Genomic DNA, 27,391 nt, shown 5'->3' with positions numbered 1-27,391 from the left:
TCCCTCCATCCCCATGACCAACCACCCATCCCTCCCACCCTCCATCCATCCCCATAAACACCCACCACCCATCCGTACATCCATCCCCAAAAACACCCACCCATCCATCCTTCCCTCCCTCCATCCATTCATCCCATAAACACCCACCCACCCACCCATCCCTCCCTCCATCCATCCCCATAAACACCCACCCACACATCCATCCCTCCATCCCCATAAACACCCACCCTCCATCCCTCCATCCATCCATCGCCATAACAACCACCCACCCATCCCTCCCTCCCTCCCTCCATCCCCATAAACACCCACCCATCCCTCCGTCCCTCCATCCATCCCCATAAACACCCACCCACCCATCCCTCCATCCATCCCCATAAACACCCACCGATTCATCCCTCCCTCCATCCATTTCCAAAAACACCCACCACCCACCCATCCCTCCGTCCCTCTATCTCATAAACAACCACCCACCCATCCCTCCCCTCTGTCCATCCCATAAACACCCACCCTCCCATCCCTCCCCCCATCCCCATAAACAACCACCCACCCGTCCATCCCTCCCTCCATCCCATAAACACCCAGCGACCCACCCATCCCTCCCTCCATCCCCATAAACACCCACCCTCCCATCCCTCCATCCATCCCCATAAACAACCACCGATCCCTCCCTCCCCTCCATCCATTCCCAAAAAACCCACCACCCATCCCTCCCTCCCTCCATCCCCATAAACAACCACCCACCCATCCCTCCCTCTGTCCATCCCCATAAACACCCAGCCACCGTCCATCCCTCCATCCCATAAACACCCAGCCACCAACCCATCCCTCCCCAAAAACACCCACATTCCATCCCTCCATCCCCATAAACACCCACCCACACATCCCTCCATCCATCCCCATAAACACCCACCCATCCCTCTCCAAAAACACCCACCCATCCATCCCTCCCTCTGTCCATCCCCAAAAACACCACCCACCCATCCCTCCCTCCATCCCCATAAACACCCACCAACCCATCCCTCCCTCCATCCACCCCCATAAACATCCAGCCACCCATCATTCCCTCCATCCATCCCATAAACACCTGGCCACCCATCCATCCCTCCATCCATCCCGATAAACACCCACCCACCCATCCATCCCTCCATCCATCCATCCATTCCCAAAAACACCCACCCACCCATCCAATCCCTCCCTCCATCCCTCCCCATAAACATCCACTCACCCATCCATCCCTCCGCATAAACATCCACTCACCCATCCATCCGTCCCCATAAACACCCACCCACCCATCCCTCCCTCCATCCATCCCAATAAACACCCTCCCATCCCTCCATCCCCTAAAACACCCACCCACCCATCCTTCCCTCCATCCATCCCAATAAACATCCTCCCATCCATCCCTCCATCCATCCCCATAAACACCCACCCACGCACCCCTCCCTCCATCCATCCATCTCCATAAACAACCACCCACCCGTCCATCCATCCATCACATAAACACCCACCGACCCATCCATCCTTCCATCCATCCCCACAAAAACCCACCCACCCATCCCTCCCTCCCTCCCCATAAACACCCACCCACCCATCCCTCCATCCATCCGGCCCCATAAACATCCACCCACCCATCCATCCATCCCTCCATCCATCCCCATAAACAACCACCCACCCATCCCTCCATCCCCATAAACACCCACCCACCCCTCAATCCATCCATCCCATAAACACCCACCCACCCATCCCTCATCCATCCATCCCCATAAACAACCACCCACCCATCCATCCCTCCCTCCATCCCCATAAACACTTACCCACCCACCCATCACTCCCCATAAACACCTACCCACCCATCCACCCCTCCTTCCTCCATCCTCATAAACACCACCCATCCATCCCTCCATCCCCATAAACACCCACCAAGGCAACCCTCCATCCATCCATTGCCATAAACAACCATCCACCCGTCCATCCATCCCATAAACACCCAGCGACCCATCCATCCATCCCTCCATCCATCCCCCAAAACACCCACACACCCACCCATCCCTCCATCCATCCACATAAACACCTTCCCATCCCTCCCTCCATCCATCCCATAAACACCTACCCACTCAACCCTCCCTCCATCCATTGCCATAAACACCCACCCACTCATCCCTCCCTCCGTCCATTGCCATAAACACCCACCCATCCATCCCTCCTCCCTCTATCCCCATAAACACCCACCCACCCATCCGTGCCTCCATCCCCATAAGCAACCACCCACCCATCCCTCCCTCCATCCATACCCATAAACACCCAGCCACACATCCATCCATCCTTCCCATAAACACCCAGCCACCCATCCATCCCTCCATCCATCCCATGAACACCCTCCCGTCCATCCCTCCATCCATCCCCATAAACACCCACTGACCCATCCCTCCCTCTATCCCCATAAACACCCACCCACCCATCCATCCCTCCAACCATCCCTCCCATAAACCCCCACCCACCCATCCCCCCCTCCATCCATCCCCATAAACACCTACCCACCCACACATCTCTCCCTCCATCCATCGATCTCCATAAAAAACCACCCACCCACCCACCCATCCATCCCTCCCCATAAACACCCACCCACCCAACCCTCCATCCATCCGTCCCCATAATCATCCTCCCACCCATCCATCCCTCCATCCGTCCCCATAAACACCCACCCACCCATCCCTCCATCCATCCCCATAAACACCTACCCATCCACCCCTCCCTCCCTCCATCCCATAAACACCCACCCACCCATCCCTCCGTCCCTCCATCCCCATAAACACCCACCCACCCGTCCCTGCCTCCATCCATTGGCATAAACACTCACCCATCCCTCCGTCCCTCCATCCATCTCCATAATCACCCACCCATCCCTCCCTCCATCCCCATAAGCAACCAACCACCCATCCCTCCTCCATCCATCCCCATAAACCGCTACCACCCACCCATCCCTCCCTCCCTCCATCCCCATAAACACCCATCCATCCATCCCTTCCTCCCCATAAACACCCACCCATCCATCCCTCCATCCATTCCCATAAACACCCACCCACTCATCCCTCCCTCCATCCATTGCCATAAACACCCACCCATCCATCCCTCCCTCCATCCATTCCCAAAAACACCCACCCACCCATCCATCCCTCCTCCATCCCCATAAACACCCACCCACCCATCCATCCCCCAAAACACCCACCCACCGATCCATCCATCCCTCCATCCCCATAAACACCCACCCACACATCCATCCCTCCGTCCATCCCCATAAACACCCACCCACCCATCCCCAAAAACACCCACCCACCGATCCATCCATCCCTCCATCCCCATAAACACCACCCACACATCCATCCCTCCGTCCATCACCATAAACTCCCACCCACCCACCCATCCCTCCCTCCCTCCATCCCATAAACACCCACCCACCCGTCCATCCCTCCATCCATCCCCATAAACCTCCACCCACCCATCCATCCTTCGCCATAAACACCCACCCACCCATCCCTCCCTCCATCCCCATAAACACCCTCCATCCCTCCCTCCATCCATCCCCATTAACACCTACCCACCCACCCATCCCTCCCTCCCTCCATCTCCATAAACATCCTCCCACCCATCCCTCCCTCCCTCCATCCATCCCCCAAAACACCCACCCACCCATCCATCCCTCCATCCGTCCCCACAAACTCCCACCCACCCATCCCTCCCTGCATCCATCCCCAAAAACACCCACCCACCCATCTCTACAAACACTCATCTATCCCTCCATTCCCCGTAAATATCACCCACCCCTCTGTCCATTCATCCCATCCATCCCCATAAACACCCCTCCATCCACCCCTCATTTCATCCATCCCCAAGAACACCCATTCATCCCTCTATCCCCATACACACCCCTCTCGTCATCCATCCCTCCATCCCTGTCCTCATCCGATATCCCTTCATTCCCACACACACCCCTCCTCCCTCCCTCCCTTCCTGTCCTCATCCCAGCTATCCCTCCATCCCTATACACACCCCTCTATCCATCCATCCTCCCACCCATCCATCCCTGTACATATCCCATCTATTCCTCCCTCTCTCCCCACACGTCCCTCTCTCCATCCATCCATCCATCCCTGTCCACATCCCTCCATCCCCACACACATCCCTCTATCCATCCATCCATCCCTGTCCACATCCCTCCATCCCCACACACATCCCTCTATCCATGCATCCATCCCTGTCCACATCCCTCCATCCCCACACACATCCCTGTCCATCCATCCATCCCTGTCCACATCCCTCCATCCCCACACACATCCCTCTATCCATCCATCCATCCCTGTCCATATCCCTCCATCCCCACACACATCCCTCTATCCATGCATCCATCCCTGTCCACATCCCTCCATCCCCACACACATCCCTGTCCATCCATCCATCCCTGTCCACATCCCTCCATCCCCACACACGTCCCTCTGTCCATCCATCCATCCCTGTCCACATCCCTCCATCCCCACACACATCCCTCTATCCATCCATCCATCCATCCCTGTCCACATCCTTCCATCCCCACACACGTCCCTCTATCCATCCATCCATCCCTGTCCACATCCCTCCAACCCCACACACATCCCTCTATCCATCCATCCATCCCCATACACACCCCTCCTCCATCCATCCGCATACACTCCTCTATCCCTCCCTCCCTCCCCACACACACCTCTATCCCTCCCTCCCTCCCTGTCCTCATCCCAGTTATCCCTCCCTCCCCACACACCCCTCCTCCCTCCCTCCCTTCCTGTCCTCATCCCAGCTATCCCTCCATCCCTATACACACCCCTCTATCCATCCATCCTCCCACCCATCCATCCCTGTACATATCCCATCTATTCCTCCCTCTCTCCCCACACGTCCCTCTCTCCATCCATCCATCCATCCCTGTCCACATCCCTCCATCCCCACACACATCCCTCTATCCATCCATCCATCCCTGTCCACATCCCTCCATCCCCACACACATCCCTCTATCCATGCATCCATCCCTGTCCACATCCCTCCATCCCCACACACATCCCTGTCCATCCATCCATCCCTGTCCACATCCCTCCATCCCCACACACATCCCTCTATCCATCCATCCATCCCTGTCCATATCCCTCCATCCCCACACACATCCCTCTATCCATGCATCCATCCCTGTCCACATCCCTCCATCCCCACACACATCCCTGTCCATCCATCCATCCCTGTCCACATCCCTCCATCCCCACACACGTCCCTCTGTCCATCCATCCATCCCTGTCCACATCCCTCCATCCCCACACACATCCCTCTATCCATCCATCCATCCATCCCTGTCCACATCCTTCCATCCCCACACACGTCCCTCTATCCATCCATCCATCCCTGTCCACATCCCTCCAACCCCACACACATCCCTCTATCCATCCATCCATCCCCATACACACCCCTCCTCCATCCATCCGCATACACTCCTCTATCCCTCCCTCCCTCCCCACACACACCTCTATCCCTCCCTCCCTCCCTGTCCTCATCCCAGTTATCCCTCCCTCCCCACACACCCCTCCTCCCTCCCTCCCTCCCTGTCCTCATCCCAGCTATCCCTCCATCCCCCCACACACCCCTCCTCTCTCCCTCCCCATCCATCCTCCCACCTGTCCATCCCTGTACATCTCCCATCTATCCCTCCCTCCCTCCATCCCCACACATCCCTCTATCCATCCATCCATCCCTGTCCACATCCCTCCATCCCCATACACACCCCTCCTCCATCCATCCGCATACACTCCTCTATCCATCCATCCCTCCCTCCCTGTCCTCATCCCAGCTATCCCTCCCTCCCTATACACACACCCCTAGCCATCCCTCCCTCCCTGTCCACATCCCTCCATCCCCACCCACACCCCTCCTCCATCAATCCCCATACACTCATCCAGGCATCCGTCCACATGCATACCCATCCTTCCATCTCCATACAAAACCATCCCCAGACACATCCCTCCTTCATCCTTCCATCCCCACATCTCCATCCATCTTGCCCTCCACACACACCCCTCTATCTAAATTATCCATCACCCTGGGGTCTGAGTCTCTTGTCCCAAGGGGAGAGAAGGGGTTCTGCCCCAATGGCCCACAGAGCCCTCAGAGAAAGGCTGGGGAAGGTGAGGGGTCCTGCCAGGGCAGGTGGAAGCCAGAAGTGACGCCTGTCACAATGACAGGACACCCGCTGGAGAAGATGAGAAAGAACCGAGGGGGCTCTCGGCAGCTTTGCAGGGATCCCAGCTTTTCCCTTCACTCCTGGATGGTCTCCAAGCCGGTGTCACTCATTCCTTACCTGGAACCTCCTGTTCCTCAGAGCCCTGGAGATCTGGGACGCACGGCTCTTCCTCCCGCTCCATCCAGGAGATCACAGCCGGTTTGGGGACGGGAAATCCTGCCAGCGGGGGGAAAGCAGGTTGTTATCTATCCATCAAGGTCCACTAAGAACATCCATGGAGATCCTTTAGGAGAACGGAAGAAGCAGTGGCATGTCCGTGCACTAAAGTCCATGGTAGGACACATGTGGGGATGTCCACATGCAATCAGAATATTTAATCTTAACTGTATTGTTATGATCGTAATATAATGTAATACAATACAATACACGCAAAATGCTTTCACTATTACATAATAATCAAAACATTTGCTAGTATATTATAATTATATTACATTGCTGTAAGAGTCACTGACCCCGAATAGGGAAGTGGCAGGAAACTAGGTTATAATATAAAATATAATATGATATAATAGAATATGGCCTGGCAGAATTAATTTTTTTTATGATTTTGACAATGTCAATGTTTATTTTAAAACTTTTTTTAGATTTTTATCAATTAAAATTTTCACAACTGTGCAAAATTAGGGGTTTAAAGCGGGTTTTTTTTTCAATTTTCACAGTTATGGGAAATTTTTGGGTGGGGGAGGTCAGACAGTAGATGCTGCAACTAAAAAGTTAAAGCATTATGTTTGCTACCCACAAATTGTCAATGTCAAAATATCCAAAGTAAACATCCACTCATTCAAAAGTCTAAACCAGGGATCGGCAACCTTTGGCACGCGGGCCGGGCCGGTTTGTTTACCTGCCGCGTCGGCAGGTTCGGCCGATCGCAGCTCCCACTGCCCGCGGTTCGCCGCTCCAGGCCAATGGGGGCGGAGGGAAGCGGCGGCCAGCACATCCCTCAGCCTGCGCACTCCCCATTGGCCTGGAGCGGCAAACCGCGGCCAGTGGGAGCCGTGATCGGCGGAACCTGCCAATGCGGCAGGTAAACAAACCGGCGCGGCCCGCCAGGGTGCCTACCCTGGCAAGCCGCATGCCAAAGGTTGCCGATCCCTGGTCTAAACCATTGGATTTTGCCCATAAAGTCTTACTTTGCCTATCTGTAAATTTCGATTATTATCAATGGAAATATTTTTTCGCTGGTTTGTGTGTGTAGGGGAAAATCAACATCTACCAACATTTAATGATAGAAACTGAATCCTTCCAAGCCCAATTTTTATATTATTAATTATAATTATATTATATTACACAAGCCAAAACAATAAAGGGATTTTTTTTTTTTTACTTTTGTTATACATTAATTATAACAGAGCTGAATAGAATATGAATGGATACATATTTTGGCACCCCACTAGGGTGACCAGATGTCCCAATTTTATAGGGACAGTCCTGATATTTGGGGCTTTTTCTTATATAGGCTCCTATTACCCCCCACCCCCGTCCCGATTTTTCACATCTGCTATCTGGTCACTGTCCACCCCACCCCGAATTTGTCACAGAAAAACAGTAAGAAATGAGAGGAAAGGAAACTTACAAAAAATTCCATTTTCTTTTTTCTTGTTTCATTATAAAAAGATTATTTTAAATAAAACCCAAAATACTGGTTTTGAAAATGTTTATTTTTGAGAATTTTTTTATTTGTTTTCCCCCATTTTTTAATTTTTCTACAGTAAAAGGGGGAGGGAAGGAAAGAAAAATGGAAATTGAAAAATCAACCCCATTTAGTTTCGTTATAAAAAAAAACCTAAAATTTTCCATGATGATTCTTTGGTATTTTCCCCTCCTATTTTACTACAGAAAAAATGGGGAGGAAGTGGAGGACAGGGGAGGAAACTAGAAAAACCATGTCATTTTCTAATTTAATCACACAAAAAAACCCCATGGAATTTTTAAAAAATAAATCAATTTTGAAAATGTTCATTTTTTAAAATTTGCGGGATTTTCCCCTTCATTTGTTTTGCCACAGTAAAGGAGGAGGAATTGGAGAAAAGAAACTTGAAAAACAGTGCAATAGTTTCATCTTCAACTTTTTGTTTTTTAAAAAGTGCTTTTTTTTAAACCCAAACATTTTCCGTGAACATTTTTGGGTTTTAAAATGTTCATTTGCTAAACTTTTCCTTTTTTCCCCACCTTTTTCAATTTTCCACAGGAAAAAAGGGTTGGACAAGAAGCTTGAAAAACTGACGCCATTTAAATGTTTTCAGTTTTGTTTTAAACAAAAAAAGATGTTTTAAATTTCCATTAAAATTTCCAATTGTAAAATGAGATGATATCTTTTATTGGACCCGCTTTTATTGGTGAGAGAGATACACAGAGCTCTTCTTCAAGTCTTCTTTGACCCAGCTACAATACCGCATACAATTGTCAAACGTTCACTTTTTCATACTTTGGGGGGTTTCCCTCTTCCCTTCCCATTTTGCTGCAGAAAAAGAGGAATACATAGAAAAAAGAAAAGTTGGGGGGGGAATCATTTGCCACTTTTTTGAAAAGAAAAGAATTAAAAAAAAAATCTAAAAATTTTTTCCATGAACGTTTTCGGTGTTGAAAATTGTTCGTTTTTTAAATATTTTGTTTTTTCACATTTTCATTTCCCACTTAAAAAAAACACACCAGCATTAAAAGAAAACTGGTGACATTTTTCTCGGTTGAAAATTGTTCATTTATGACATTTCCCCCCCTTTTTCTTCCGTCACCAGCAACGGAGAAATGGGGAGAAATGGAAAACTGAAAAAAAACACCTCCATTGTTCATTACACACTTCTGTCAAAAAAAAATCCCGAACAAATTGTTTTTTTTAAAAAACACCAAATATTTCATGAAATTTTGTTTTTAAAGGCCATTTCCCAATAAATCTGTCACTCCAGAAATTTCTGCCAGCTCCAGCTGCAAACGTGTTATCATGCAGAGAGGAAGGGTGGCCCAGTGGTTATAGGGGGCGAGCCAGAAAACCTGGGCTCAATTCCCTGCTCTGCCCCACATTTCCTAGATAACCATGGGCAAGTCATTTAGCCGCTCAGTGCCTCAGTTTCCCCATCTGTACAAGGAGGCTAAAAGCCCTGCCTCACAGGGTGGTGTGAGATTAAACGCGCTAGAGAGCATGAGGTGCCCAGAGGCTATGGTGCTGGAGCCAGATAGATCTTGACTTCGTTCGACAGTTATCTGGCCCATAGCTAGCAGGTGTTGGCGTCTCCGTGCACGGTGTTTGCACGTGTCCACGGGGAGGTGCGTCAGTGCCACGCTCGGTCACGTCAGCAGCAATGCTTTCTGGGGAGAGGCAGCCCAGAGTTTCCGGCGCCACTCTGAAAGGGATCGGGGTGATCAAAGGCGGCCCAGTGGGGCATTGTGGGAAGAGTGGAGGGGGACCCCAAGGGAATTGTGGGAGGAGCGGGTGGACAGGGAATTGTGAGAAGGGGGAGACCCAGATGCATTGTGGGAAGGGATGCGCAGGGGCATTGTGGGAAGGGGGAGCCAAGGGGCCCTGTGGGAAGAGCAGGAGGGGAGCCCAGGGGCACTGTGGGAAGGGGGGAGCAGGGCGGGAGCCCAGGGGCACTGTGGGAAGGGGGGAGCAGTGTGGGAGCTCAGGGGCATCGTGGGAAGGGGGAGCAGGGCGGGAACCCAGGGGCACAGTGGGAGGAGCAGGGCAGGAGCCCAAGGGCATTGTGGGAAGGGACAGTGGGGGGAGCCCCAGGGGCACTGTGGGGGGAGCAGGGCAGGAGCCCAGGGGCATTGTGGGAAGGGACAGTGGGGGGAGCCCAGGGGCACTGTGGGGGGAGCAGGGCAGGAGCCCAGGGGCACTGTGGGAAGGGACAGTGGGGGGAGCCCATGGGCACTGTGGGGGGAGCAGGGCAGGAGCCCAAGGGCACTGTGGGGGGAGCAGGGCGGGAGCCCAGGGGCACTGTGGGAAGGGACAGTGGGGGAAGCCCAGGGGCACTGTGGGGGGAGCAGGGCGGGAGCCCAGGGGCACTGTGGGAAGGGACAGTGGGGGGAGCCCAGGGGCACTGTGGGGGGAGCAGGGCGGGAGGAGACAGCCCAGGAGCTGCATCACGTCACAGGAAGGGGCCGTGGGGTCACAGTCTCTCTGCCGGCAGCCCTGGGGTGCCACTGCCGCCCCTCACCCAGTGAAATGGCGTCCCCATAGTTCTCCTGCATGACGTCCCGGTAGAGCTCCCTCTGCCTCTCATCCAGCAGAGCCCACTCCTCCATCGCAGCCCCCGGCACCTGCAAGGAGAGACGCACCCCAGGTCAGGGTCCCTGATTGCCCCTGGCTGGGCAGCACCAAATATCCAGGGGGCTGGGAGCCAGAGCGGGAGGGGCTCCCTGCAAACGGGTGGTACATACTGGGGGAGATATAACTGGATGAAAAGAATTGGGGGGCTGGGGGGAGAAAGAAAGAGCAGTAGATGGAAGGAGCAGGGGATTCATGCCCCGAGGGGCGGGCGGGCAGAGAGGACACTAATGGGGTGAATAGGGGCAGAAAGGCCCATCATGTCCAATGCAACATCCAGTGGCGGGCGACACCAGGAACCTCCCAGCACTGGCCCTGATTGAGTTGGGGCGACCCTGCTGGGCTCAGCTGCACAGACCCCCCTCCCTATGCACCCCAGAGCTGGCTGAGGGAGCCCCTGCTGGGCTCAGCTACAGAGACACCCCCCCCGTGCACCCCCAGAGCTGACTGAAGGGGGAGCCTGCTGGGCTCAGCTACAGAGACACCCCCCCGTGCACCCCCAGAGCTGACTGAGGGGGGAGCCCGCTGGGCTCAGCTACAGAGACACCCCCCCGTGCACCCCCAGAGCTGACTGAGGGGGGAGCCCGCTGGGCTCAGCTACAGAGACACCCCCCCGTGCACCCCCAGAGCTGACTGAGGGGGGAGCCCGCTGGGCTCAGCTACAGAGACACCCCCCCGTGCACCCCCAGAGCTGACTGAGGGGGGAGCCCGCTGGGCTCAGCTACAGAGACACCCCCCCATGCACCCCCAGAGCTGGCTGGGGGGGGCTGCTGGGTTCAGCTGCACAGACCCCCTCATGCAACCCAAGAGCTGGCTGGGGGGGGCTGCTGGGCTCAGGGGCACAGACCCCCAATGCAACCCCAGAGCTGGCTGGGGGGGGGGGCTGCTGGGTTCAGCTGCACAGACCCCCTCATGCAACCCCAGAGCTGGCTGGGGGGGCTGCTGGGCCCAGGGGCACAGACCCCCCCGTGCACCCCCAGATCTGGCTGGGGGGGCTGCTGGGCTCAGGGGCACAGACCCCCCATGCAACCCCAGAGCTGGCTGGGGGGGGGGCTGCTGGGTTCAGCTGCACAGACCCCCTCATGCAACCCCAGAGCTGGCTGGGGGGGCTGCTGGGCCCAGGGGCACAGACCCCCCCGTGCACCCCCAGATCTGGCTGGGGGGGGCTGCTGGGCTCAGAGGCACAGACCCCCCCGTGCACCCCCAGAGCTGGCTGGGGGGGGCTGCTGGGCTCAGAGGCACAGACCCCCCCGTGCACCCCCAGAGCTGGCGGGGGGGGGGCTGCTGGGCTCAGCTACAGAGACCCGCCTGCACCCCTCCAGAGCGGCCTGACCCCCCCGCCCCAGCTGATCCCCTCCGAGCACTTCCTACAGGCTGCAATTTCCTGCCTCTCTCCGGCTGTTTCGCTCCCGCCCCTCTGGCCACCGCCCCCCAGGGCCCGGCCGCCCCCCAACTCACCCCGGCTCCCTCTGCAATCCCCTCCCCCCCCCCTTTGGAGGGGGATTTCGGTGCTGGGGATGGGCCCCCCCCGCCCCCGCCCAGCCGCTGTGCACAGCCGAGCAGGCTGGGAACAGGAAGTTGCCTTTGTTATTAAATTCCCCCTGCACGGGGCTGTGCGGCTCCCAGCCCGGCACTTTTCTAGCCAGCTGGAGGACTCGGCGCCTCTATCCATTTAACTCTTCGCAGAGCTGGGGGCAGCCGGGTCCCAGAGGCCCCCCCCCCCTCCCCCGGGAACATCTGGGCAGAGGTGCCAGGATAGTTCATGTGGATGGGCAAAGGAGAAACGCAGTGATCTAGCTACCAGCCCGCCAGGGCTTCCTGTGTGCCAGGTCAGAGCCCGGCACCGCTGGGCCCGGCCGTTCACAGCCCCGGCACCTCTGGGCCTGGCAGTTCAGAGCCCCGGTACCTCTGGGCTCGGCCGTTCACAGCCCCGGCACCTCTGGGCTCGGCCGTTCACAGCTCCGGCACCTCTGGGCCCAGCAGTTCAGAGCCCCGGCACTGCTGGGCTCGGCCGTTCACAGCTCCGGCACCTCTGGGCTCGGCAGTTCAGAGCCCGGCACCTCTGGGTTCGCCGCGTCAGTTATGAATGTAAAAAAATTGCTTCTGCCCCGGCACCTTTTTCATTACAAATTAAGCCCTATATCTACCTATCTCCATGTGTACCCCCATCTATCTATCCATCCCCCCATGCCCCGTCGATATGCCTATCTATCCATCCATCTATCCCCATGTCTATCCATCCCCATATTCACCGTCTATCTATATATCTATCTCTCAATCCCCATGTGCACCCCCATCTATCCCGATACGCACCCCTTATCTATCCATCCATCCCTATACGCACCCTTATCTCTCTCTCTATATGTCCATCTATCCTTGCTCATATACACCCCTCTATCTATCCCCATCTGCATCCCGATCTATCTATCCATCCCCACACAGACTCTCTATATTTCTGTTTCTCCATCCCCATACACACCCCCTATCTATCGCCATACACATCTCTTATCTATACATCCATCCCTTTACACACTGTTATGTCTGTCTATCCATCCAGCCTCATATACACAACCTTCTATCTACCCCCATACACATCTATCTATCTAGCTCCATACACCCCTCTCATCTAATCTATCTATCTGCATACATCCCCTTTAGCTATCTATCCCCATACACCCCTTCTATCTACCTATCCACATACACCCCATTTATCTAATCTATCTATCTATCTATCTATCTCCATACACTATACTGTATCTATCCATCCATCCACATATGTAGCCGCCATCTATGTGTCAGTCTGTCTACCTGTCCCCATCCACACCCTCTAACTATCTATCCACCCAACTTGGGAAAATGAAATCCCTCCAGGTCAATTGAAAACGTTCCCTTACTCTAGGGTGACCAAAGGACAAGTGTGAAAAATCGGGATGGGGTGGGGGGTAATAGGGGCCTATATAAGAAAAAGCGCCCAAAATTGGGACTGTCCCCATAAAATCGGAACATCTGGTCACCCTTCCTTGCTCTGCAATCTAAATGTTGCATTCCAATTTTGACATTTTTATTAGATTGTGTTATAATTTGTAAATGTCATAAACAGAAAACATCCTTTGGAAAGGGGAAAATCAAGATGTTTCGTATTGAAATGCTATTCCCTCCCACCCCGAAAAAAAAAGACATTTAATCGCAACAGACAATGGTGGTGCTAAAGAGTCAAAACTCAGAAGTGGGGCCCCACAAAATCACAAGATTGGCTAAAAATCATGAGATTTTTTTAAATTATAAATTGTGGGTGCTTTTCATTTGGCTACATTTAGGGTCACACTTGGGTCATGTTTTCAACCGTTTTCCCACATCCATGAGAATTAAACATTTATTTTCCAAATGGAAGCCGATTTCACGTGACTCCAGGAGCTGTGGGCTTTAAGGAAAATATACATCAGTGGAGTGAGGATTGGATGCTGATCTCGGTGACCCCGGTCTGAATCCGAAGTGATCCCACTGACGCCAGTGGAGTCAGGGCTGGATTCTGATCTCAGTGACTTTGGTGTGAATCCAGAGTGACCGTGCTATCACCAATGGACTGAGGGACGGATTCTGATCTTGGTGACACCCATGTGAATCCAGAGTGACTCCACTGGTGCAAGAGAATAAGGGCTGGATTCTGATCTCAGTGACACCAGTTTGAATCTGGAGTGACTCCATTGACGCCAATGGAGTGAAGGCTGGATTCTGATCTCAGTGACCCCGGAAGTGAATCCAGAATCACACTCCACCCCTCTTAGAACTGTGTTGGCCCCCTTCCTCCCTCCATAACCAACTGTCACTATGAGCTTGGGAGGTACCATTCTCATGGTGGGGGGGGATGGGAAATTATCACCAGTCTCAAGGGATTTAACTCCCTTCCCAAATTAAAAAGAGGCCTGTAATGGGAGGGATTTTTATTTTTAATTTCCTGACAGGGAAAAAAAATATATCAAATCTGACTTCCCCAGAAATTTTAATCTCCCCTCTCCCAAGAGTGCAATGGTTCCTTCCAAGGGGCAGAGAGGCTCCCAGCTGATGAGATGAACCATTTCACTGATGAGGGGGAACAGGGGTAAAATGCCAAAGGTTCAAATTTGACCCGTTTAATTTTCATTTCTCCATTACTGAAAAATTAGAGCCTTTTAATATTTCTGTTCTTTTTAGTAAAAGGGGGATTTTTTAAATCAAAGTTCCAGTACTGGGGATTTGCATCAGGACACCACTATCTCCCCCACCCCTGTGAAAATGGAACATTCCAAAGTGTCAATTAGGGCAGTTGGCCAATTCCCCTTCCCACTGACAATGGAACCTTCTAAAGCGGCAGCTAGCCAGATACCCTTCTCAGTGAGAATGGAACCTTCCAAAGTGTCTTGTCATGGCAGTTGGGCAGGCCCCTCCCCCTAGGTTTAGGCCATGCCCCTGACATGTGTTTGAAGGGATCAGACCCCATCCACACTCGGCTAAGTGGGGTTTATAAAACATGACGGAAAACCCCTACACACCTCAATTTAGACAAGGCCATAGGGGCCAGTTATGGGGCAACTGGCCCATAGCAGAGGCCCCACCCAATACCAAACACTACTTGGTTGCCCTGGAGCAAGGGGCGGGGCATAGGACTCCACCCCTTATGGAAAGCATCGTGAGATCTCCCACGAGACACTGCAGTAGCATTTCCAAATTGAAATATTTCCATTTTCAACTGAAATATTTCCGTTTTCAGCTGAAGTTATTCAGTATTCAAATTCCACTGGAAAAATCAAACATTGTCCTCTCCCTAAAAGCCCACATTTCAACTAGCTCCAATTCCTAAATTTTCAACAAAAGCTTTTCTCCCATTGGTGTGTTAGGCCTTTGACTCATATAGGGCTTCAAAATTCACCAGTTTTAAGGAGTCTAAATAAAAACCACTCGGTTCTTCCTTTATATTAAAGGTTCCATTTATTAATAAACAATCAGATCTCTGTTTAGATCAATAGCTCATTGATTGTTATACCGTCCTGATAGGCCAATAACTGTGGCTTATAACCATCTATAGCATGTGCTGCTCATGTCAGTAACATCCTTATAACATGCACAGATCATTCATTAGCCTTTTGTAATATCAACCATGACCCTAATTTCGCCTCTTAGTTAAGTTTCTCTTTACAGTATCTAGAAACCAACTATTTCTTATAGTATTGGTGAAGCTATAAGATCCAGTCCTCCAGCCAACCATAGAGTCAAAGAGGAGAAGAGTGGCTAGACAAGACCTGAAGACGGATCACCATGGAGTTGTGGTATGACCTATGGAAGAACCCACCAATGGCATCTTGGTCTGTTCAAAGGGATTTCTTTCCTCTGAAGCCGATGAAGGAAGCTCTCACAGTCAATAAGCACATTAATATGGCCCAATTGTAGAATGACCCTGTTTTGGGTCATCAGCGGGGTTCGAACATTGGGTCTTCCAGTGATAAAAGTATGATTCTTTACTTCACGAACTAAACACGTTAACTCCATCCACCAGCAGCTGTAATAGGCTTGTATCCTATTTTGTGGACCAGCCATGACAGGGGAACAAGGACACACACAATCTCCATCTATACTGTTCAAGAAGAGATTCTCTAGAAGAAAGTCCACATTCCCCATTAACGAGGTTCATTAGACCCGCGACCTCATTAACATAATGAGGCATCTTCGTGGATCTCATCTAGGGTGACCAGACAACAAGTGTGAAAAATCGGGACGGGGGTGGGGGGTAATAGGAGCCTATATAAGAAAAAGACCCAAAAATCGGGACTGTCCCTATAAAATCGGAACATCTGGTCACCCTAAAATTCTCATCCGACCACGTGGCAAGTTAGCCACAGGTTAGTGACGTAGCTAAGGACGGGGGTGATGGTGGCAAGGTGAGATGGTTCCCATTAGGCCTCGGCAGTGCCCCAACACACATCAAATGGAGCACAAGGGCCTACAGCAGGGCGTGGCTTTCCATGGCCCAGACCTTGCCCAAAGCGGGCAACTTCCTGTGAGACCCACTTTGAGGGGCAACTTCCTGTGGAAAGACCTTGTCCTCCAGGAGCAACTTCCTGTGAGCAGGACTCACCCTTATATATAAGACTCATATAGCCGGGCAACTCCCTGTCAGAGAGACTTGCCCTACAGGGGGCCACTTCCTGTGAGCAAGACCTACCTGGGGATGCAACTTCCTGTGGACAAGACCCACCCTGCAGGGGGCGACTTCCTTTGAGCATGATACAAAGGGGGGGGTGATTTCCTGTGAGCAAGACCCACCCTACAGGGGGGCAACTTCCTGTCAGAGAGACCTGCATGGGGGCGTGACATCCTGAAAGTGAGCCCACCTCAGGGGTGCAACTTCCTGTGGGCAAGACCTATGCTAGAGGGGGTGACTTCCTGTCAGAGATGTCCTACCCAGTGGGACAACTTCCTGTGAGTGAGACCTGCCTCGTGACACAACTTCCTGTGAGTGAGGCTCACTAGATGGATCGACTTTCTATAAGCCAGACCGTGTCCTAGTGGGGCGACTTCCTGTGAGCCACAGCTGTTCCCAGGCCGGCCCCCCGCATCCCTCCCTAGTCGCGCCCCTTCTTGTGGGTCTTCTGGTGCTGGGTAAAGGCAGAGCTCTGGACAAAGCGCCGGCCGCACTGGCCACACTGGTAGGGCCGTTCGCCGGTGTGGATGCGCCGGTGAGCCGCCAGGTTGGAGTTCTGGCTGAATCCCCGGCCGCAGTCGGGGCAGCGGTAAGGCCGCTCGCCGGTGTGGGTGCGGCGGTGCTGGGCATAGGTGGAGCGCTGGGAGAAGCACCTCCCGCACTGGGCGCACTGGTACGGCCGCTCGCCGGTGTGAGTGCGCCGGTGGGCAGCCAGGTGAGCCCGGCGGATGAAGCTACGCCCGCAGTCCCCACACCGGAAAGGCTTTTCTCCGGTATGGGTGGTCTGGTGGGTGATGAGGTTAGAGGTCTGGCTGAAGGTTTTGCCGCACACTGGGCAGCGGTAGCGCTTTTCGCCGGTGTGGACTCGCCGGTGCTTGACCAGGTAGGAGCCGTCGTTGAAGCCTTTGCCGCACTCCTCGCACCGGAAGGGACGCTCGCCGGTGTGGATGCGCTGGTGCTGGGCCAGCTTGGCGCTCTGCCCGAAGGCTTTGCCGCACTGCCCGCAGGTGTAGGGCCGATGCCCGGCATGGCCCTGCTGGTGCTCGGCCAGCGCCGCCCGCTCCAGGAAGCCCCGCCCGCAGTCGTAGCAGCGGGTAGTGGCGCTCGCCGGTGTGGGTGCGCCGGTGGGCCGCCAGGTTGGAGTTCTGGCTGAAGCCGCGCCCGCAGTCCGGGCAGACGAACGGCTTCTCGCCCGTGTGGGTGCGCCGGTGGGTGCTCAGGTTGGAGCTCTGGCTGAAGCTTTTGCCGCAGTCCGGGCAGACGAAAGGTCTCTCGCCGCGGTGGATGCGCCGGTGCTGGGCCAGCGCTGAGCTCCAGGTGAAGCCTTTGCCACACTCGGGACATTTATAAGGCTTTTCGCCCGTATGCGACACCTGGTGCTGGATGAGGTGGGAGCTCTGCCCAAAGCTTTTATCGCACACTGAGCACTTGTAAGGTTTCTCCGGGGCCGGTGCAGGGAGGCTGCCATGCTGGGCTGGCTTCCCCTGGCTCCTCACTGGAGGGTCCCCCTGCTGCTGCATGTCCATCCCTTCCCACCCTCCAGAGAACGTCCCCCGCAGATCCGCTTGGGGAACATCCTCTTCAGATCCTCCTGAGGGCATCCCATGCAGATCCACCTGGGGAACGTCCCCTGCAGAGCCCCCTGACGTTACCCCACACAGATCGATATGGGGGAACATCCCCATCGGATTCTCCAGAGAACATCTCACACAGATCCAGTTGGGGAACGTCTCTTTCAGATCCTCCAGAGACCGTCCTAAGCAGATCCGCTTGGGGAAGTGTTCCTTCAGGTCCTCCAGACAGCGCCCCACCCAGCTCTACTTGGGGGACGTTCGCCATCGATAAGAGATGGTGCAGTTCAGCCTTCTCCAGATCTTTCTGCGCCGGATCCCATCCCAGGCTTTCACCATCACCTGCCGGGACAGAGAGAGAGAACCCAGACGGGCTTTCTGAACTGGGGCAGAGAAGGTTGGGTACCCAAAATCCCTGTCCCTGACCAGTCCTGCCCCAAATTCCAATCTGAGCACAGGGGTCTGCTCCAGAGCCCTCCCCTTATAGAAGACCGCCCCCCACATCCCCAGTTTCTTACCCATTCCCTGCTGGAACTGCGGCTCCTCTTTCAGAGCCCCGCCCAGTGGGCGTGCAGCCCCGGGGTAGGGGCTCAGAGCCAGCACCCCCTGCTGGGCTTCCCCAGTGACACTCGGCTCTTCTCCCTCCACCTTGACGCTCACCGCCTCCCCGCTCCGGGGGTCATCCATAGGCCAACGCCAACCTGAGGACAACCCAAAAGAACCTGTCAGCACCGAACCAGAGCAAAGAGGGCTCAATCTAACAGGCACTGCGGGGCTGAGAGTCTCTGGGGCGGGAGGCAGAGCCTGGGGCAAGCCCCCTGCTACCCCAAGCATGGGCTCCACCTCCACCCTAGCTCCGCCCTACAGTGCAATCTCCGCTATAGTAATTTATGCTGAAGGCGTTTTAGCGCAGCGTTTCTCAGCGGCCATCAGGGGCTGTTCTTGCAGGCATAGCCCCCGGGCGGTGACGGGGAGGGAGGGGGGAAAGCAGCAGCCCCTCCAGAAGGGATTGGGCCCTGCCCTCCTCTGGAGCCACAAACACCAGAGGAGCAGACAGCTGGTGTGAGTTCCCTCGCCTTCCTAGGACAGTGGGGCTCAGGCTTCCAGCTTCAGCCTGGGGCTTCTGGCTCTCCACCCCTGGCCCCCACTGCCTCCCCCCGGCCCCTCACCCATCCACCCCATCACCCCTGGCCCCCGCTGCCTCCCCCAGCCACTCACCCATCCACCCCATCACCCCTGGCCCCTCACCCGTCCACCCCAGCACCACTGCCCCCGCTGCCTCCCCCGGCCCCCTCACCCATCCACCCCATCACCCCTGGTCCCCCCTGCCTCCCCAGCCCCTCACCCATCCACCCCATCACCCCGGCCCCCGCTGCCTCCCCCGGCCCCCTCACCCATCCACCCCATCACCCCTGGCCCCCGCTGCCTCCTCCAGCCACTCACCCATCCACCCCATCACCCCTGGCCCCCGCTGCCTCCCCCGGCCCCTCACCCATCCACCCCATCACCCCTGGCCCCCGCTGCCTCCCCCGGCCCCTCACCCATCCACCCCATCACCCCTGGTACCCCCTGCCTCCCCCGGCCCCTCAGCCGTCCACCCCAGCACCACTGCCCCCGCTGCCTCCCCTGGCCCCTCACCCATCTACCCCATCACCCCTGGTAGCCCCTGCCTCCCCCGGCCCTTCAGCCATCCACCCCATCATCGCTTCCCCCAATGCCTCCCCCGGCCCCTCAGCCATCCACCCCATCACCCCTGGCCCCCTCTGCCTCCCCCGGCCCCTCACCCATCCACCCCATCACCCCTGGCCCCCACTGCCTCCCCCAGCCACTCACCCATCCACCGCATCACCCCTGCCTCCCCCGGCCCCTCACCCATCCACCCCATCACCTGGCCCCCACTGCCTCCCCCAGCCCCTCACCCATCCACCCCAGCACCCCTGCCCCCGCTGCCTCCCCCGGCCCCTCACCCATCCACCCCATCACCTGGCCCCCACTGCCTCCCTTCCAAGGCTTAATTGGTCCCCGGCTTGCCGGGGCTGAGTAAATCTGCTGTGAAAGGTGATATTTGGGTTAGGGGATATTTCTACGTTTTGTTAATAGCACTTTTCACTGCCTCCCAGCTAGCTAGCAAGTCTTCTGCTGTGCAAAGGGATATTAACAAACATACAAACTATCCCTTTTCACAGCCGCAGACTTACTAGCTAGCAGATCTGGGGGGAACAACCACAACGGACAACCCAAAAGCAAAAGAAACAACAACCAAAAGACAGAAACGCAAATCTGGCGCTTTGCATGTTATTCTGTTAAGGTCCAGTAAAGAATAGAGACAACTGTACGTTGTTTTTATTATTGAGTCTGCAAAAACCAAACAAACAAACCAAAAACCCTACATAAATAAATGACAATGATTTGGACATGCCTATGTGCAGCCGTATTTGTTTCTCCTAAAGTTAATAAGTATTTTAGGACAAATGATCAGAGCTGGCCACCAAAAACCTGCCTTGTGGGAACCCCTATCCTAGTGCATTCCCCACCAGTTCACGCCCAGGAAAATCCCACATTGCAGCCAATGGGCTCAGATGCACCCCCCCCCACACACACCTCCCCGTGCACCCCCAGAGCTGGCTGGGCCGGGGGGGGACCCTGCACCACCCCCTTCCCTGTTCGCCCCCGGAGCGGGCTGGGCGGCTGGGGGGCGATTCCCTCCCTGGATCCCAGGAGGCCCGACTCACCAGCGCGGGGGGGGGGGGGCGATTTTCCCCACCCCAGGGGAGCCCGATCCGGCCCCGGGGGCCCAGGGACCCTGCCGCCGAGCCCAGGGGCTGGGGCGAAGGGGCGGGCTCGAGGATCTGGGAACAGGAAGGTCCCTTTGCTCTCCTGTCCCCTCGTCCTTCCTGGCCGAGAAGCCCAGGAGGTGGAGCCGTCTCCTTTGAACGCATTCGCTGCAGCAGCTGTCAGCTGCGGCCCACCACGTGGTGGCAGCAGTGGGATATGTCGGGCCATAAGAGGACCTGGGTCCCATTCCCCTGAGCCAGCCAGTCCCCAGCCCTGGGGCAGGATCGGACCCAGCGCCCCCTAGCGGGGAAAGACCGCTTGTCCCATTCCCCACCTCTCTGAGCCGGCCAGTCCCCTGCCCAGAGATATGCCTTCGAGCAGGGTCACGAGCAAAGTGATGTGTGGCCAGGAAATAGTCCCAGAGGTCTCGGGGCAGTGGAGACGGAATTTAGTTTTTGTATTAGGTGTATTACGGTAGTATCTAGAGCCCCCAGCTGAGATCGGGCCCCCGGTGTGCCAGGGGCTGCCCAGAACGCAGCTGAGAGCAGGGTCCTCCTGGTCGTGCCGGGTGCAGACTGATAGCAGGGCCCCCCTTGTGCCAGATGCTGCACAGACACACAGGGAGAGACAGGCCCCGTTTTTCAGATGGGGAAACTAAGGCACAAAGGAAAGCAATGACTTACCCAAAGTCACACAGGGCATCTCTGGAAGAGCTGGGGCTAGAACCCACAAGTCCTGGCTCCCAGCCCCCACTTCTCTAACCCACTAGACCCCACTCCTCTCCCAGAGCTGGGGAGAGAACCCAGGAGTCCTGGCTCCCAGCCCCCTCTGCTCTAACCCACTAGACCCCACTCCTCTCCCAGAGCTGGCGGTAGAACCCAGGAGTCCCAGCTCCATGCTTCCATGTCCCCCCTTGGGTCCAAGGCATCCCCAATCCTGGAATTACTAAGGCTATGTCTACACTAAAGACCTTACAGTGGCACAGCTGTACCAACGCAGCTGCATCGGTGCGAGATCGCTCGTGTAGCCGCTCTATGCCGACAGGAGCAAGCTCTCCTGCCAACAGAGTGCTGGGCACGCTACTACTGATGCCAGCGAAACTTATGTCTCTCGGGGGATGGTTTTTGCACACTCCTGAGCGGCATACGTTTTGCCGACGTAAGTGGTAGCGTAGCCATGGCCCAATTGTCTTTCTAAGAAGTTCCACATTCCCCACTGAAGCTGGACTGTGCCTCTGCAGACAACGCCTCTGAGGCTGTTACCAGAGAGGAGGCTGGTAGCCACCCCGCTCTTGAACTGGGAGGGGGAAGAGCCCTGGAGTCAAGGAGGTGCCTTTTGATAGTCCCAAGGCATTTCCTTTCAGATCCGGCCAAGTTCAGCGTGGACCAGAGACTGAACAAGACAGACAACAGGCGACTAGGGAAAGAGATTTATTGTGTAGACAGACGCCAACAGACGTACCTGGCAGCTCAAAGATTTTCGGTGCTGTGTTGCTTCTCAGTGGGAACAGGAAAGGGTAACCAGAGACCAGTGTAGGGAGCCCACTGAAGTGGCGGCAAGGGGGTGGAGAAACATAGAATCCGGCCTGGTGTGACTTCAGAAGTTCCTTGGTCACGATAATTCATAGCTCTACAGTAAATTGCTCTCCCTTTGGTCCCATCTCCGCAGAATCTGACTCCAGTGATCTAGATCCCCAGCTGGTATCAATGAGCATAGGTCTGTTTACTTCATTCCCACCAGCTGGGGATCTGGCCCCATTGACTCCAATGGAGCTACATCCAATTGACACCAGCTGGGGACATCACCCATTTGTGTCTCTCTCACACAGAGAGGAAAAACCCTCCCTCCAATGCCTTGACATCCCTCAGAACCTTTCCCCTTCTCCTCCAGCTCCCATGCCGCATTATAATGATACTTTGCCTTTAGCTAGCACTTTCCATCCGTAGAGCTTGAAGCAGTCTACAAAAGTAGCTCAGGGTGATTAGCCCAATTTTTACAGAGAGAGACACTGAGGCCCAGAGAGGGGCAGAGCCAGGAACAGAACCGAGGCATCCTGAGGCCCAGCGCTCTATCCACTTGGTCACCCTGCCTCTTGGCTGGTGTGTATGGGCCACAGAGCCGCTGGTGGCGACAGAGCCAGGCCCAGCCCCACTGGAAGGGAATCTGGATTGCCCATCTCCGCCATCCCCATCAACAATCAAAAACCCCAAGAAATTCCCTCAGATCCCGAAAGGAGTTTTGATGAACTAGGTTTGTTTCTGATTGGGGATTTCCCCATCCCAATCCTTGGTGGAATTAGTGTAATTGATTATGTGTGTCCTGGTGCCCCAGGTATGGCTCAGGACCCCAATGTGCAAGGTGCTGTACAAACACAGAACCAAAAAAGTCTCTTCCCCAAAAGGATCTGAGCCAATTATCAGATGTCCACTGTCCATCTCCTGGGGGTATTTCCACCACGTGTTGTGGGTATCAAAGGTAGCCATTTGTCTCTGGTTCAGCTGTAACCCACAGGTCCATATGTGTCCCATTCTCACGCCACGTATGAGGCTGTTACAACGCCTCTTACAGATGCCAGGTCTTCAGTTTAGGCTGGAGAAGTTCATTCTCCGAGTCCAAGGGACTGCCCGAGATGGCAGACAACTTTGTTCTGCTCTGAAACGATGATGCTGTCGCAAGTTGAGGAACGTTGACATTTTGGCTTGAAAACGACATTGCTTTCAATCCCAAACCGACCGTTTTGTAAAAAATGTTTGGCAAAATATTGGAGCACCTCCGATTTGGGGCGTTTGTCCTCGTCTTTTATTGCAATATGTCAACGTCATTTTCATTCGAAAAGCAATCATTTTTCAAAACTGTTTAGCAAAATATTTTTTGGGGGAAATTCTGATTTGGGGAGTTTTTCCTCGCTTTTTTATTGAAAAACGTCACCAACAGTTTCATTCCCAAACCAGTCATTTTTCATTTTTTAAAAGAATGTTTTGTGAAATATTTTTGGGGGGGTGGGAAGTTCTGATTTGGGGGAGTTTTTCCTCAGTTTCCCCCCCCCCAAAATGTCAACACTATTTTCATTCTCCAACCAACAATTTCTCTCTCTTTTTTAAAGGTATTGCAAAACTGTTTTTGTTGTTAGAAAAAATGCAATGTGAGTGTTTTTCTATTTGTTTTTTTGCCACTGATTGCAACAAATGAATGATGTCCAGGTATCTTTCCCCCTCCCCAGTTTTTCATTTCATTCAAAAATTGAACATTGTTCTCCTTCCAAAACCATTTCATTTTCTTTAAAAATTTTCCCAAACCTTTTTACTTTGTTTGTTTTTAATATTTTGGGGTTTTCCTCATTGTCTCATTCCAGAATTTCAAAGTTCTTCTAATTCCAACACGGCATCATATTTGTCTTTAAAATCTTTTACAAAACTTTTGGCAGGAAAAAAATTTGATTTGGGGGGAATTTTCCTTTTTTTTAAAAAAAAAAACCTCCAAAACTTCATCATTTTCCTTTCCAAAGCAAATTTTTTTTGGATTATTTATGTGCAAATTTTTTAAAAGTTGGGGTTTTTTTTTGTATTTTTCCCCATCTTTTTCATTCAAAAATTTCAATCATTTTCAGCCCAAACAAATTTTTCTTTTTTTTCTTGTCACTGTTTTACAAAACCTTTTTCTGCATTCTTTCCTTGCACTTTTTCAATTCTTTCCCCCTCTTCTCATTTCCTTTTCCCCACTCTAACTTTTCTAAACTTCCTCTCACTTTGGAAAAACGACAGCGCCATCAAAAGAGGAAAAATGAAATTCTTTGATTCTGCCAGTCTATAATTTCCCCAAACGTAGTGCTCTGTCTGTATGGGAAAGTGGTACCAGTTACCCCAGTAGAGTTATCCAGAATAACTCCCGGGAAGGCACTCTTATCCCAGTATAGGAGTAGACTTTTCCATTTAGCTTAAACTTCTTCCCAAATGCCATAAACTAAACCCAGATCAGTTCTCTTATACCCGAATAGAAAGAGTTAGCACCTGGATCTAAGGCAGTGGTTTTCAAACTTTTTTTCTGGTGGACCAGTTGAAGAAAATATTTGGTGCCCGTGACCCAACGGAGCTGGCGATGAGGGGTTTGGGGTGTGGGAGGGGCTCAGGGCTGGGGCAGAGGGTTGAGGTGCTTATTTTTTTTTTATTTTATTTTTTTTTAATGGAGATATCCCATCTCCTAGAACTGGAAGGGACCTTGAAAGGTCATCGAGTCCAGCCCCCTGCCTTCACTAGCAGGACCAAGTACTGATTTTGCCCCAGATCCCTAAGTGGCCCCCTCAAGGATTGAACTCACAACCCTGGGTTTAGCAGGCCAACGCTCAAACCACTGAGCTATCCCTCCCCCCCGGTGCAGGGGTGAGGGCTGCGGGGTGGAGCCGGAAAGGAGGGGTTCAGGGTGTGGGAGAGGGCTCTGGGCTGGGACAGGGGGTTGGGGTGTGGGATGGGGTCAGGGCTCTGGGTAGGGGTGCAGGCTCTGGGGTGGGGCCTGGAATGAGGGGTTTGGGGGGGGGATCAGGGCTGGGGCAGGGGATTGGGGCACGGGGTTACCTCAGGCAGCTCCCACTCAGTGGCACAACGGGGGTGCTCAGGCAGGCTCCTAGCAGGTCCGGCTCCTAGGCAGAGGCACACAAGTGGCTCCGCGTGGCTCTCGCCTGCAAGCACCGCCCCTCCAGCTCCCATTGGCTGGGAACCAGCCAATGGGAGTGCAGAGCCGGTGCTTGGAGCAGGGGCAGCATGCGGAGCCCTGTGGCCTCCCCACCTAGGAGCCGGACCTGCTGCTGGCCGCTTCCGGGGCGCAGCGCGGTGTCAGAACAGGTAGGGACTAGGCTGCCTTAGCCGGGCAGTACGGCCCACGGGACTTTTAATGGCCCGGTCGGTGGTGCTGACCAGAGCCGCTGCGACCCAGTGCCTTCCATTCGCGACCCAGTCCTGGGTCACGACCCACAGTTTGAAAACCACTGATCTAAGATGCTACACTGGAATTTAAGTCTGTATCTAGAGTTTTGTGAAAAGTTTTGACTGAAACTTTTTGTGTGTGAAAACTGAAGATTTGCATCAGTTTCACCAACTTGTTTTGGGAAGGGAAAAAAAAAAACCCCGCAAAAAATTCCAATAAACCCCAAATGTTTTGATTTTTTGATTCAAAATGACTTTTCAATTTTAAATTTTCTGTCCTTTTATTATTTTTTTTAAAGGAAAAAAATCTTAAATAATGCCCCAAATCTTTCATTTTGGGTCAAACAAAATATGTTGTTCGACCCGAAATGATTTTCTTTTCCGGCGTTTTGATTCACTGAAAAGTTGGGGGGGAATTAATTTTCTGGTCACTGCAAAACGATTTTTAAAATTTTTTCGGAATTGGCATGGAAACGGGAAAAAAAGTCCATCCTTCCCGCAAATGTAGACAAGTAACACATTTTGCTTGATTTTAGACAAGCTGAGAAACAACATAGACTTTAACGCGATCGGTTTAATACATGCTAACATACAATTGATTTATCTTGACTGGGGTCTATCAATTCACGAAGGCCATGAAGGCACCGCTGGGATCATTTAGCCTTTTAGAAAAATACCCAACTGTGATTTAAATATGGCCAGCGATGGAGAATCTGCCATGACCCTCGGGAAGTCGTTCCAATGGTTAATTCCTCTCACCTTATTTCCAGTCTGAATGGGTCAAGCTTCAACTTCCAGCCGTCGGATCCGGTTAGATCTTTGCCAGACGAGCCCGTTATCAAATCTGTGTTCCCCATGTCGGTGCTTCAGCGTTTGAGAAGGTGCTAATTAGCTGGGACCTAAGATCCCACCCTTAATACAGAATCAAACAGTCTCTGTAATGTTTTCCAGTGTCTGGAGCAGGGCCTGGGTGGGAAGGGACAGTTTAGGGGCGGGGCTTGGGAGGTATCGGGTGGAGCAGTGGGCGTGGTGAGGGGGGATTGGGAGGAGGGGCCTGTCAGGAGGCGGGGACTAAGAGGGAGGGGCAGAACAGTGGGCGTGTCAGTAGGCGGGGACTGGTAAAGAGGGGGCTATCGGGGCAGTATCTGGGAGGGAAGGGCTAGAGCAGGGGGCCTGTTGGAGCCAGGGCCTAGGAGGAGGATGTCAGGTGTGGGACCTGGGAGGGAGGGGGCATCATAGGGGGTGGTGTTTGGGAGGGTAGGGGATTCAGGGGGTGGGGCTTAGGCAGGAGGGTGCATTTCAGAGTATTTTAGGGGGCGAGGCCTGGGTAGGAGTGGCATGTCAAGGGTGGAGCCTGAGAGGGAGGGGCATCTGAGG

General features: G+C 53.8%; 1 protein-coding gene and 1 pseudogene across 1 annotated transcript in view; both read right to left on the bottom strand.

Moving 5' to 3' along the window:
* The window catches only part of LOC135877976 (RING finger protein 112-like), a 1,138,053-nt pseudogene that overhangs the window by 573,256 nt on the left and 537,406 nt on the right, over nucleotides 1–27,391 (bottom strand).
* LOC135877125 (zinc finger protein 208-like) overlaps nucleotides 1–27,391 on the bottom strand; it is an 82,765-nt gene that overhangs the window by 44,341 nt on the left and 11,033 nt on the right. Inside the window, 5 exon segments of the mRNA XM_065402470.1 lie at nucleotides 6,371–6,469; nucleotides 10,468–10,570; nucleotides 16,774–16,789; nucleotides 17,184–17,845; nucleotides 17,847–18,191. Coding sequence (XP_065258542.1) covers nucleotides 6,371–6,469; nucleotides 10,468–10,570; nucleotides 16,774–16,789; nucleotides 17,184–17,845; nucleotides 17,847–18,191 — 1,225 coding nt within the window.

Source organism: Emys orbicularis, chromosome 4 (genome assembly GCF_028017835.1).
Source record: "Emys orbicularis isolate rEmyOrb1 chromosome 4, rEmyOrb1.hap1, whole genome shotgun sequence".
NCBI classification, from domain to species: Eukaryota; Metazoa; Chordata; order Testudines; family Emydidae; genus Emys; species Emys orbicularis.
The sequence above is the reverse complement of the archived record's forward strand: the minus strand, read 5'-3'. Positions and strand labels throughout refer to the sequence as shown.